Source organism: Crocodylus siamensis, chromosome 2 (genome assembly GCF_052110815.1).
Source record: "Crocodylus siamensis isolate JL-2025a chromosome 2, ASM5211081v1, whole genome shotgun sequence".
NCBI classification, from domain to species: domain Eukaryota; kingdom Metazoa; phylum Chordata; order Crocodylia; family Crocodylidae; genus Crocodylus; species Crocodylus siamensis.
In genome coordinates, this window is record NC_143396.1 from 5,540,717 (window position 1) to 5,555,133 (window position 14,417).

General features: G+C 47.4%; 1 protein-coding gene across 10 annotated transcripts in view; it reads right to left on the reverse strand.

Moving 5' to 3' along the window:
- The window catches only part of SMOX (spermine oxidase), a 248,957-nt gene that overhangs the window by 22,085 nt on the left and 212,455 nt on the right, over window positions 1–14,417 (reverse strand). For 6 of the 10 annotated variants that reach the window (XM_090035048.1, XM_090035049.1, XM_090035044.1 and 3 more), the window contains one exon: window positions 8,618–8,852. The exons of the other annotated variants lie outside the window; for them this stretch is intronic. In XM_090035048.1, the coding sequence (XP_089891174.1) occupies window positions 8,618–8,825 (208 nt within the window). In that variant the 5' untranslated portion in view covers window positions 8,826–8,852. The remainder of the gene's footprint in view (window positions 1–8,617; window positions 8,853–14,417) is intronic. 10 annotated transcript variants of the gene reach the window in all.

A 14,417-nucleotide genomic window follows, 5' to 3' on the forward strand; every position in this document is an offset into this window, starting at 1 on the left:
AAAAACCATTCTGATCTGCTGCACTCTTTTCGAGTTCTCTGCAACAAAAGAATTGTTCTAGTACTTGTCTATAGTAAAAAACTGAGTGAAAGCTAAAAGCCGGCATTTTCTGAGGGGTGCCTTGAGTCTAAAAAGGTTGAGAACTACTGGCCTAACAGTTTAGGCACAATGCAGGGTCACTGGCTCAGTCTTAACTTAGCCACTGGTTCAGTGCATGTCACTACCTCAGTTTGCCCACCTATGAAATGGAGACAGTATTAATATACCTACTCCAAGGATGCTTGGGAAATCTCCAGTGTTTAATATCTTCAAAAGTGATGTACATATTTACGGTATCTCGGTGAGTGGTGCAACAGTAAAATTTTGTGGTGTCTACTATCATTGCTAGAGTTGACACCATCAGAGGCTGTATTGATCATTTCTGCGGTACTAGGTATACACTGGTAAAGCATGGAGAGAGAGAAAAAAGAGTGGCATGTCAACCTGCACTGTAGCACTGCAAACACAGCTTCAAAAACTACTCACATCACCGTGGAACGGATCGGAAAAGAACTACATCAAGAGAGAGTAAAATGGTTGGTTGGCCACTTGAAGCCTTCAAACTCAGAATTTATTTTGAGAGAAGGTGATTATTGTTCGAGTATAAGGAAAGAGGAATCTGTATCCCTAAAGCAGAGGACTGTCGGGTGGGGGGCGTGGAAATGAGACTACCATGTAATGGCAGACTCGACCAGATTATTTTCACTAGCTGGAAAGCCTTGCCCTGCAACGACAGACCCATGTTCTTAAAAAAAGGACACAGACTCTCTGAAATACATAAAAGCATGGGCATTTCCAAAAAGTGGAACCAGGACATATTGAATTATTTGTGTCTTTGAAGAATACAAGCAGTTTCTTCAAGAAGATGTGGCATTGGGTTAAAAAACATTCAGTTTTCATTACTGCATTTCTGTTTGGACAAAGCAAACTGATCGGCCAGATTAAGAAGTCCCTCTAGCTATTTCTAACCACTCCTGAGGTCAAGTTCTCCTGTATTAAGCAGATGCTCCAGTGTTCAGGCTGATGATACTGGTGGAGGTTTAATAGTTAAAAACAAGCACCACTTCCACTGGAATCTATATTCAGTTTCTCAGAGTGTTTCTTTCCATAGTTGGATTCTGTAGAAGTTCATGGCCCCCAAATTTAGTTTTAGTGAATAATGGGCACTGTTGGGTCAGATTTATGTTATGATTTACGTTATGAGAGATATGCTGGGATGGGATGGGCTCCACCCCTCCCCTAAAGGTAAGCGTGTGTTCTCTTCCAGGTTGGTGAACCTCCTTCGGCGGGCTTTAAACTAGGCTCGTCGGGGGAGGGGGAAGATGAGGGCGGAGGAGACGATGAACTACCAGGCCCAGCAACAGCCAGCGAGCCCAGACCAATGGTCAAAAGGGAGAAACAGGTAAGTGATGGGGGACGGGGCATTGCTGAGACTAGGGGGTCAGTGGGCACAACCATTGGAGGCCTCAAATGCCTCTACACGAATGCTCGAAGTATGGGGAAGAAGCAGGAGGAACTCGCCCTCCTCCTAGCTGTCACCAGCCCTGACATAGTGGGGATCACAGAAACGTGGTGGAACTCATCGCATGACTGGGCGGTGAGTGTCAAGGGCTATAGGCTATACAGGAGGGACAGGATAGGAAGGAAAGGTGGAGGAGTAGCACTCTACATCAAGGAGGAATATACTTCCTCGGCAATTAGCAAGGGGGTAGAGGGGGCGCACTCTGAGGTGCTCTGGGTTAGAGTAAAAGGCAGTCCAGGGGAGAGAGACTTAACGGTGGGAGTCTACTATAGACCTCCCAACCAGGGAGAAGAGCTCGACCAGGAATTCTTAGGTCAGCTCACAGAGGCAGTGAGGGCTAAGGATGTGGTCATCATGGGGGACCTGAACTTCCCAGACATCTGCTGGGAAGAGCAGTCAGCCAAGTCTGATCACTCACGTCGGTTCTTAGCCAGAGTGCAGGACCTCCATCTAACCCAGGAGGTGCACAGCCCCACCAGGGGAGACGCCTTGTTGGACCTGGTGCTGGCCACGGGTGACGACCTGGTGAGGGGGCTGCGGGTGATGGGCCACCTGGGAGACAGTGATCATCGCTTGCTGGAATTCACCATCCAGCGTAAGGTGGCAAAGGGCTGCAGCAAGGCAACAGCCCTAGACTTTAGGAGGGCTGACTTCAACAAGCTAAGGAGGATCGTTGGGGAAGCGCTGAGGACCCAGAGGGGAAGGGAGCCAGATGTCCAAGGTGAGTGGTTGCTCCTTAAGGAGACGATCCTCCATGCCCAAAGGGAGGTAATCCCAACAAGGGTCAAAGGGAGCAGGAGGGCACATAAACCCCCATGGCTCACTAGGAGCATCCGGGAATGTCTCCTTGCTAAAAGGGAGGCATACACCCAATGGAGGGATGGGGTCATCACCAAGAAGGACTATGTTACAGTCGCCCGAGGATGTAGGGGGGCAGTCAGGAAGGCCAAGGCAGAGATGGAGATAGGACTAGCTTCCCGGATTAAGGACAATAAGAAGTCCTTCTTCAAATACATAGGGGGTAAAAAGAGGGTCCCGGGTAATGTGGGGCCCCTGCAGGACACGATGGGCAACTTAGTCGTCATGCCAGATGACAAAGCTAACATATTTAACGATTTCTTTGCCTCTGTCTTCCTAAGTAGGGACCAGTTCAGTCACCTCCCTGCTGGGCCCCCCTCGGGCCCCGGGAGAGACACGCCTGGGCCAGGGGTTAGCGAGGAGTTAGTTAGGGTACTTCTGGAGAGGCTGGACGTGTTCAAGTCCGCTGGTCCGGACGATCTTCACCCTAGGGTTCTACAGAAACTGGCCGAGGTCATTGCGGGACCCCTGGCGCGGCTCTATGAGCACTCGTGGTGCTCTGGCGAGGTGCCGGAGGACTGGAAGAGGGCCAACGTAGTCCCTATCTTCAAAAAGGGAAAAAAAGAGGACCCGGGAAATTACAGGCCAGTTAGTCTTACCTCAATCCCGGGTAAGCTCTTTGAAAAAATCATCCTGGCACACATCCAGGAGGGCCCTGCGGGGGAATGCATGCTCGGGGCAACCAACATGGGTTCATCAGTGGCAGGTCTTGTCAGACCAACCTGGTGGCCTTTTACGATCAGGTCACCAAATCATTAGACGCAGGGGTTGCTGTGGATGTAGTCTTTCTGGACTTCCGGAAGGCTTTCGACACTGTCTTTCACCCTGTCCTCATCAAAAAGCTGGGAGACTGTGGTGTCGATGCCCACACGGTCAAATGCGTAGCCAACTGGTTGGAGGGCCACACCCAGAGGGTGGTAGTGGATGGGTTCTTCTCGACCTGGAAGGACGTGGGCAGCGGGGTTCCGCAGGGCTCGGTCCTCGGGCCCGCACTGTTCAACATCTTCATCAGTGACTTGGATGACGGGGTAGAAAGCACCCTGTTCAAGTTTGCTGATGACACTAAGATGTGGGGGGATGTGGGCGCACTAGAAGGGTGCAATAGGCTACAAGCTGACCTTGACAGGTTGCAACGGTGGGCGGATGAGAATAGGATGGGGTTTAACACTGATAAGTGCAAGGTGTTGCACATGGGGAGGAAGAACCGGCACCACACTTACAGGTTGGGGAACTCCCCTCTTGCCAGCATGGAGACGGAAAAGGATCTTGGAGTCGTCATTGACTCCACGATGAACATGGGCCGGCAGTGTGGGGAGGCAGTCAAGAAGGCCAACCGTACCCTGTCATGCATCCACAGATGCATCTCGAGCAGGTCCAGGGAGGTGATCCTCCCCCTCTATGCGGCACTGGTCAGGCCGCAGCTGGAGTACTGCGTCCAGTTCTGGGCGCCACACTTCAAGAGGGACGTGGACGATATGGAAAGAGTCCAGAGGAGGGCCACTCGTATGATCAGGGGTCAGCAGGGCAGGCCTTATGAGGAGAGGCTACGGGACCTGAACCTGTTTAGCCTCCACAAGAGAAGGTTAAGGGGGGACCTTGTGGCCTGCTACAAACTGGTCAGGGGGGATCAGCAGGTATTGGGGGAGTCCCTGTTCCCCCGTGCGCTGCCAGGAGTGACCAGGAATAACGGTCACAAGCTGGCGGAGGATAGGTTTAGATTAGATATTAGGAGGCGCTACTTCACAGTCAGGGCGGCTAGGGCCTGGAACCGGCTTCCAGGGGAAGTGGTGCAGGCTCCTAGCCTAGGGATTTTTAAAAGGAAGTTAGATGAGCACCTTGCCGGGGTCATCTGACCCCGGTGCTCTTTCCTGCCAAGGCAGGGGGTCGGACTAGATGATCTTCCTAGGTCCCTTCCGACTCTAGCTACTATGAAACTATGTCACTGTTAAATCCATGCGCTGCTGCAACATCGAATAGGTTACATGGACATCTTACCTGGATTAACAGGTATGTTCTTCCCTATCAGCCACAGCATACCTGATCATGTAAGAACTGTGCTTACCACATAAAAAACCCGTCACATGGCAATTCAAAGCATGCTAATATTTACTGTGGGTGTGCTGTAAGAAGCAATGCTATGCTGTACGAATGAGTCACTATTTCAAAGCAAAGCCCCAGACATTTGGTCTACATAAAGAGCTATTTATCTTTCAGTTCAGTGCTGGTTGTTTTGGCAGACGTTATACTCCAAGACCCTGAATATGCAATGACCTACACATGTGCGTGACCTTAAGCATTTACAGGAATCAGGACCCCAATGTGAAAATATTTATTGCACTGCAATGCACCCACCAAGCGCCCAGCCTAGTGGAAATGCAGGGCTGCACAGGAGTAAATGGTGTAGACGCTCATAAATATTTCAGGTTTAACTGGCATCCTGGTACTGGCACTCTTCCTACAGTCCACAGCATACCACATCAGCAGCAAAAGGAGTAATATTTAGGTCACATTCTGCTCTAATTAAACAAGGATCATTCAGCAGTATCCCCACTGATTTCCAAACAGAATCTGATTCTTAGTTAAATAAAACAGCTGCTTATTTAAAGAAATACAAATATCTAACAAGTTCCTACTTCTCTGCACTTGGAGGCATTTATTTCGTCGTCAAATTACATGTGAAGAAGGAGAGCCATTTCTTCTTAGTGTTTTCCATAGGAGCAGTTATGTGGAATGCAATTAAATGCAGGGAACTAAAAATAGCCTCGCTCACCTGTATATTTAGAAACTCATTAACCAACATTACTCCAAGAAGATAAGCCAGAGTCATCCTGGAGTAAGTCGCATGATAATTTATCTAAAAAGAAAGCGTTAATCACATTCTTTAACAGGTAAACCCCCAATTTAGTTCAAGGGCCCTTCAGGGCTTGAAAAAACCAAACAGCCCCAATGCTAATCTCATCTGAATTAGTAATTGAATAGAAAAAACTCCCCATAAAAAGTGCCTGTTGCACTCATTCATAAAAGTTTAGGCTGCGCAATTATCCCCTGGGCATCATGTCAAGTAGCACCACAGTGAACTATAGATATATAAAATTGTATTTACCCAAATCCATGGGAGGCCAAGCAGTCTGCCCCCTGCCCCTTGATCCCCCACCTGCACCCCCTGGCACCTGCCCCACAGCCACTTGCCCCCCAAAGCCTGCCCCTCCCAGGCACTCGGTTCCTTCCCCTCCCACCTCCTCCCCCAGCCACTTACCCTATGCAGCAGCTACAGCTTCCTCCAGCTCAGGGCCAGAACCAGAGCTGCAGCAGCTCCGCTGCCATTGTGTGGCCTCCTGCACGTTCCCCCAGGCCACACACCAGGCAATCTACCCCACCCCGCACCACATGACTTCCCCTGCGCTCCTCCCACCCCACACTGTGCAATCTCCCATGGCCCAGGGCTGAAGCCAGAGCCACAGCAGCTGTTGGCCCCAGGCCATACTCCAATCCAAGACAAGGTTTCTTTCCCCCCACCCCATGCTGAATAGGAAAAAAGCTGCATCTTGGATTTGAATAAATGTGGTACATATGTACATGCATATATCTCTATATCTGTATCTAAATAAATAAAATAATGTATGAAAAACAGGCACAGAAGCCATAGGAAGTCTCATTTCCTCCTTGCTATAGTAACCAAGTAGCATCCTTTAGGTCAGATTCTGGTCTCCTGGTCTGTATATATTAGGCTGCCACTCAGTAAGCAGTCCCTCAAACAGAGGGTGGTACCCACTTCATGTTCAAGTTCTGGTCAAGGGAGAAAGTGGGAACAAAAGTTAAACCTAAGGTAGCTGTCACCATGGACAAGGCTTCACTGCGATTAGCTCTGCACTCTGATGTAGGCCTGGTTGACTTAACCCAAGGATGAGCAACCACACTACCGTACTCAAGGTCCCATGTCCTCCTTGTGCTACGCGCAGCCACGCAGCTGGTTACTGCAAAAAGAAAAGTTATAAAACCATCCTCCATGTCCTCTGGCATAGGATAGGAAGCAACAGGCTTAAATTATAGCAAGGGAGACCAAGTTTGGCCACAACATAAACTGAATAAAGCAAGTTCTTCTGGCAGACAAGAACCTACATGACACATGGGACAGTTAATCCTGAGGCTGAGTGCTTTCTCTTTCCTAAGCCAAGTCTCCCACTCTGGTTATTACACAGACCTAGGTGCAAAGCATATACACATAGGAGTACGTGGCTGGAGTGGCCGTGTGGGATGGCGCTCTGAATAACACAGTTAAAAGCCTCAGTGAGGTGCTAATAGTTATGACCAAGCTGAGCACACCTCATTAGTACAAGGTAACTAGCCACAAGCAGGTTCAAACCATCAGCCAGGCTGTTCTAGCATGAATTAGCTGGCATGCTTAATTCAAAATTAAGCAGTGTCTTTTAATATCAGAATCTGTGGGCTATGACAAATGGTTAGGCCATTCGCATGACTTAAATGAATGCTTGCATTATATACAGGCATCTTAATTATCTTACTCTATATGAGGAAGCATTAAATAACCATAAGGCTAGCTAAGCACTGGAAGTTTTTAAGAGCAAGTTGACAAATATCTGTCAGGAAGGTTTAGACCCAGTTCATCTTGCCTTAAGGATCAACTGAATGACCTCCCAAGGTCCTTTCCATCCCTATTTCTATGTACATTGCTAGGACTTCTGAAAGGATGTCCCACGGCTCTCTGCACTGCATTAAGCTGAGCTGCACTGTGATTTCTCCCCACTAAACTGTGCGAGAACTTATCTGTTCTCCCGAGCATATGGGGGAATTGTGGGGAGGCCCCAAGATAAAGTCTGAAGTATAGGGCTTAATGTCAGTCTGCAGGTGTGTGTTTAGAACCAGAAACTGCTTTGTCTTTGTGAGGGTTTTACCTGGTGCCCCGGATGTTGTCACATTAGCTGATATCAGATAATATGCACCTTTTTTTTTTAAACGACAGTAGGCACAAGACAAGAACGCAGCTTTTTGTCCATGGAGTAACATACTGTTGTAGGGAACAAGATGATAGAAATGGGCTCTTTTCTCTTACCGGAAAAAATTCCACGAGCACTTTGAGGAAAGGGATCGCTCCCTTTGGGTTTCACCCCTTTTGCACACCCCTCCTCCAGCAGACAGAACTGGGGATATTTTTAACTCAGTCTGTTGTGAGGAGGTGGCGTGCTTCCCATGAGAATCTCCGTGTCACCTCTCAACAAAATTCAGCATGCCCTATTCAGGCTCTGGAGATTAGACTTGTCAGATAGCTTTTTCTTTCATTTCCCTATCAGAAGTTCACAGGACACTGATGTTTATTTACTGTGATGAGTTTATTGAGTGAACAACAGTACATGGCATAAAGCCATGCCAAAAAAGAGAAAGGCAGCCAGCTAGAAGCCAAAGTTAATAACTGCAATGAGCACGGTCAAAAACAGAACTAGCTGCTTGACATGCAGAAACGACAGAGTAAGAAGGACAAGTCCTTCGCTCCCTGGCAGAACAATCTGGGCCTTGTGTGTGCCATGAAAAGCTCCATTGACTTTGAGCTGCACAAGGTGTTAGGACCGAATTTGCCCTGGTGACTGTGCACTGCCAGATGCGTTAGAAACCTTTTCTGCTGCCCAGGATGAAAGTATCTAATCTATGTTCCAAAATTACACGCAGAAAGCAGCAGCCACAAAAGTAGTAACAGCCCCAAAACGCGGCAAAATGGCACGCCACTTCTTTTTTCCAGCGGTCAGTGTTAGTCATGTTGGGTAGAGCAGTGTTTAGCAAGCAATCCCAATAAAAAAGCCTTATGAAATAAAATCCTCTGTCTCCACCTGGACCTCACACAAGCTACAGGGCAATAACCTTCAGTAATGTCACCAGCTCAGAACACCTTAGCTAGGAGCAGAGTTAGAAGGTGATAGGAATTTTTTTTTTTCTATTCTGCCTGCTCCAACCACTCTGTGTAGCTCAGTACAGTCCTGGAGAAAAACACCTTCTCCCACCCACTACCTACTGAGTTCTCTAGAAAACCAATGAGCACCTTCCTTGTCTGCTAAGCGCATGCCCAAGCCCCCATGTGCATGTACAAATGACCACAAAGTGGCCCTAAAAGGCCAGATGAACCCTAACAACGATGCAAACTCTTTTAAAAAAGGCTGAAGCAAAACGTCCACGTAACATCTTTCTTACCGAGGTTTACGCTTTGCACTCGGCCTCCAATTCGGTCAGTCGCCTCAAGGATAGTTACATCCGTTAAACCGTTTTCCAGGAGAGTTTTTGTAGCAGACAGGCCCGCAAGCCCAGCACCAATAACTACTATTCGAGGCTGTCGATTTCGTCGTAGGCCACTACTAAGAGGATCATCAGTGCTGTCTCCAGATATTTCACAACTTTGCATGCCGTCCAAGCTCTCTTTCTAAGGAACCTAAGGAAAAGCAAACAAATGGGGTTCAAGGAACCAAGCCGACAATTGCCCACTCCGCACTCGGATCTCTTCTCCCTGTAGAGCAGATGAAGTCGGCAAAGTCTCTGGCTACACGGAAAAGAAGGTGAACCTGTGAATTACAATCAGCCCCTTCCAACGGGAAGTGCAGAAGGGTAATTCTAAAAACGACTGCAAAAACCTGTCTGGTTTTGAGCATCAATACTGGAGCCTACAGCTCTCCCTACCCTCTATGCTATGACTGTGCAGAGTATTTTCAGAGAATTCAGATTTCTGACCTCTTTATATAACCTATTGAGGTGGTAATTTTGTGGTAAAGGCTAAAATAAACACACCCTGTGACAACAAGCTGTGCAAAGTAGCAATAGCTTTCGTCTGCTTCTGTGGCAACCACAAAGAATAAGCTTCAGATCATGTAAATATGGGATTAGGTAAGTGGGACCTAGTTCAAAGCATGGAGACCAGATATCAAACCAATGGCTGAACCAAGAGTGGAGGAGCATCTGCCCTTTAGATAGCCCCTTGACTGTTGTGACCTTAAGAGGTGTGACCAGCTGCACTGACAATTACAAAGCAAAAATACTTTGCATCTGAAAGATGCCCATCTTCTGAAGGTCTCCAGGCATTTACATACATTAACTAAATGTCCCTGTGTAGTATGTAGTATGTTAGACACAGAGGAGACAGTAGGCCAAATAAGCAGATAAGTAAAGGGTGGTACAAGCAGCAGTCCCATGTTACTTGTATCCGTGGGGCATTCAATCAAATGTGAAGAAAAATGCTTTGACTATGTGATGTGAGGAAGAATGTCTTGCATTTGAAAGCTTGTCTAAATTTATCCCAACTACCTAGTGAAGTGGCTTTCAACTTTGTTGCATTTGCAGACCCCTAAAAATGTTTGAATGGAGGTACAGACCTCTTTGGACAGTAACTGTAGGTATTCACATACTCTTGATTGATCAAAGTCATCTTTCATGGACCCCTTATAGTCTGCAAATGCCCAGGGGTCCACGGACCAGAGGCTAAAAAACCACTGACCTAGCTGGTCCAATAACATATATCACCCTAAGAAATCCATTACTCTGTATGAAAACTATAGCAGGTTACAGCCAGTTAGAGACTGGATTAGTTAAACCAGTGTCCCTTGAGCCATGTCTACATGATTAGAGGCCTAGAGACCAGGTCAGATGAGGAGAAGCTGAATGACTTGGGACTGTTCAGCCTGGAGAAGACATGACTCAGAGGAGACTTGGTGGCAGCCTGTAAGTATATCAGGGGAGTACATCAAGCTCTGGGGGAGCAACTAGTCACCAAAGCCCCCCAGGGGAGGACTAGAAACAATGAGCACAAACTGATTGAACAGCGCTTCAGACTAGGCATAAGGAAAAACTTCCTTACGAATCGAGTACTGAGGGTTTGGAACAAGCTCCCCCAGAGGTGGTACAGTCACCTACCCTAGCAATATTCAAAAAGCATCTTGACGCCCATCTTGCTGAGGTCAGCTGTACGCAGCAGTCTTTCCTTCCAGCCCCTAACAACTATGAAACTATGTTTGACGTGCTCAGCCAGGAGCGATATACCAGTTTCTTATGCAGGCAAAGAGCTCCTGATAGAGATGCAGCTCGCACCTAATTGCAGCCAGTCTCCAGCAAGCAAGAAACCACACCAGAAAAGGCACAGGTTTGCTAAACTGTATTAGCCCTGGGGGTCCTGCCCAGGACCCTTCTGCCAGTTAGGTATCCTAGTTCCTACCCACCACAGATATGTCTGCAGTGTAAGTGGCCAAACTGGCTTTTGTAGTTTGATCCCTGAAATAATAACTAAAGTAACAAGTTTCTGGTCAGTTTAACTGCTGCTATTCAGTACTTTCCAGACACTAGTGAAAGAGTTAAGAGACATATTTCACATGGTTGCTACAGCTGACAGGGAAAGTTATGGGCAGTCAGAGTGCTGAAGTTATTCTTAGAGAATAACTTCGTCCAAAAAATAAAATAAAATAATCCAAGCTTGTAGGAGTACCAGAGAACTCTTTCCTTTCTGCTTGTCACAGCAGCAAGGAGAGGACAAACACAAATCTTCCTTTTTGGTAATGGAGAGTTGGTTTGGAGCTTCACATTTCAGGTACTTAAGGACTTGTCGACACATGGACTTGCTCCTGATTAGCTTCCAGGATGGGGATCCCTTATTCTAGAACAGGAGCAGGTTGTTCCAGGTTATCTGAACCCATTCTGCAAGCAGATTTCATTTAGCCCGCTTTCCAAATGACTTAAGATTAACAGAAACGAGGCACTCTTACTCCTGTACTCTGAGATAATTAGCAATGACTCCATGTCTGGGTAAAGCCCTTACTAGTCTAAACCCTAACCCCTAACCCTCCCTTCACACATACACTCATACCCTGTGAACTAGAGTTTAGGCACAACACCTGGTAAAAACCCCAGAACAGCCCCCTACTCCGTAGCTCAGATGAGTAGAGGGACCTGGGCTTCCTACCATGGGATGACCCCGCTACTCCTTCCCTTCACCTCCTATCTGGAAGTAGATGTCTCAGTCCCTGCTTTAATCTTCTTGCTATTACAGCCTTGCATCTGTGGTCTAAAGCCTGCAAATCAATCCAGGATCCCTTCCTACCAGTTCCAAACACACAGTCAAGGCTCTTTTAACCCATCAAGGTAAGAACTCAGACATCTCTCGTTTCTTGTAAATACACAGGATCCTTGGGTCCCATATCCTTCAGGCTCATGGCACCCCTGCGTGGGGCAACTGCTAATCATGTCACCTCTCTGTGTTGCGTGACAACATTGCAGGGAGGATATGCAGTCTACCTGCTCTACAAGCATTAAACACAAAGTATTAGTAATTAAGGGTTTAAAGACACTATAACAACTTACTCTAGTTTTTACAAGGGATGGCTTTAGGATTTACTGCCTCCAACATGAATGTTGCAATACTCTTCACACCTCATATATTCTCAAATCCTGCACAGATAGGAGTGTGCCAAATATCTCTGTAAATAAGTCTCCCCTCCACCATCTCTATACAGCAAGCATTATAGCAAATACTCTTTCAGATTTTCAAACAATGCCCCTAATGTTGGCCTTAATGGAGTAAGAGAATCCTCCGCATTAAAACTCAGTGATTATGTTTTCCCTTCCTGTTCTAACACCGGATTAGACGATCTGTCTAGACAGATGAGAAGAACAGGGTAGTTTCTGTGTACGGTATCCCGTTGGTTAAGAAACCAACCTTAATTAGCCAGCAAACTTTCTCTCTCTCGGTTTCAAAGGCAAGCTAAAATTTAGCATGGGGCTTAAGTTTCTCAACCAAGACACACTATACATAGTAAAATGAAGATGCCATATAAATATGATTACCTACCGCACATTACTTCCGGATCAATTATACACTGTGTTGGGCTCGTAAATATGATAAGCACATAAAACACACCTTATTTGGCATAATGCACTACCTTCAGGATTTGCCAGGAAGCGAGACCATTCCCCAGCACCGGGTGTCACCCTCAACTCCAATACAAAGCAGCTTACACATTTTGGCTTTTGGATCTTTTTCCTTGCCAAAAGAGGTGTGTTTGTACTCTGGGATAAGTAACATGTGCTAACTACCCTGCTGTAAAAGCCTAGAGGAAGGAAGGCACCACAGGTCAGCTAAGGGCAAGGGCAGGGTTGACTAAGTTCACCTCCCAGTAAAAACTGCAATGCCAGGTCTCCAGCAAGATTTTGCTAGGGAATAGCTAATGTCCATTGGATACTCCATTGTCCAAAGCTGCCAGTTTTGCACTAAAGACCCAAATTTGGATTCTCCATTTACTCACTTCTCTCCATATTTTAGTCACTTCCTCCTTCATGCCCCCCTCCTCTGTTTCCTTCTGTACTCCTTCCTCCTTTGCTTTCACTCATGTCTCCCCACCACTTGTTACTCACTCTCTTTTCCATTTCTAGTTCACAAACCTAAATAAATAAGCCATAATCCTCTTCTGAAACAGCACCAATGCAAGTTGGCAAAGTAAATCAACCCAAGCTAGTAGACTTGCAATTGCTCCACATCCTCTCTCCAATACCTACCAACTCCTCAACTCCTAATACATTTGCCTCCACTGCTCCCAGTCTAGCAACAGGTTCCAGAGCAATGGACCCGTGCATCTTCATGGAGTCTACTTGACTTCTAGTAAAGGACTTCCCACCAGCAGAAGGGTTCCTCCATGTAGATCCCAAGGGGAGGCCTTAGACGGCAAGGTTTCTAGGGAGGGAGAGTCTGCCTTGCCTGCAAAGCACCTTGCTTCTTTGGAGACATCCACAAGAACAACTGTCTTGTCTTTCAGAGGACGAGCTCTTCAGGGCAGCAGTGATGGTCCTCACTTCTGTCCACAGAGGGCCCAGCACGCTGAGGCCTCCCAGAACACAGACCAGTTAATGTGAAAATACCAAGCTCAATGCAACGGGACCCATTTCAACCCAACGAAACAAACTGTGACGCTTATATTAGATTCCTCATCAGGCAAACTCTTGCAAAGAGGCCTTCCGGATTTGCCTCTAGGACAAGCCACAGCACAGAAGCTCATGCCCTTTGACTTTGTGTGTCTCCTCACACAGCTTTTCCTTTCCCATGTGCTCTCTGCCCCCCGCCCCATTACAGCTTTTTACCAAAGCCCTACCCCTATACCTTACAGATTCATAGATTCATAGACATTAGGGTTGGAAGAGACCTCAGAGGGTCATCGAGTCCAGCCCCCCGCCCAAAGGCAGGAAGTCAGCTGGGGTCATAGGATCCCAGCAAGATAAGCATCCAATTTGCTCTTAAAGGTGTTCAATGTAGGTGCTTGAACCACCTCCGATGGTAGGCTGTTCCAGACCTCGGGGGCTCAGACAGTACAGAAATTCTTCCTTATGTCCAGCCTGAAACGGTCATGGAGTAGTTTGTGACGGTTCGATCTTGTCCGCCCTTGGGGCGCTCTGGTGAACAGACGTTCCCCCAGATCCTGGCAGTCACCCCTGATAAACTTATAGGTCGCCATCAGATCACCCCTGAGCCTGCGCTTTTCCAGACTAAAGAGCCCCATGGCTCTCAGCCTGTCGTCATAAGGTCCGCTTTCCTGACCTCTGATCATGTGCGTGGCTCTTCTCTGGACTCTCTCAAGCTTCTCCACATCCTTTTTGAATTGTGGAGCCCAAAACTGGACGCAGTACTCCAGCTGCGGCCTCACCAAGGCCGAGTACAAGGGGAAAATGATGTTCCAGGATTTGCTTGAGAAGCATCTATGGATGCAAGCCAGCATTTTGGTCACTTTAGTAGCCGCAGCATCGCATTGCAGGCTCATGTTCATCTTGTGGTCAATGATGACCCCCAAGTCTCTTTCTTCCATACTGCTAGTCAGCGTAGCACTGCCAAGCCTATAAGGATGCTGCAGGTTTTTCTTCCCAAGGTGGAGAACCCTGCACGTTTCAGTGTTAAACACCATCAGGTTCTCGTCTGCCCATTTGCTGAGCCTGTCCAGGTCAGCCTGGATCACCCGCCTATCTTCTGGCGTGG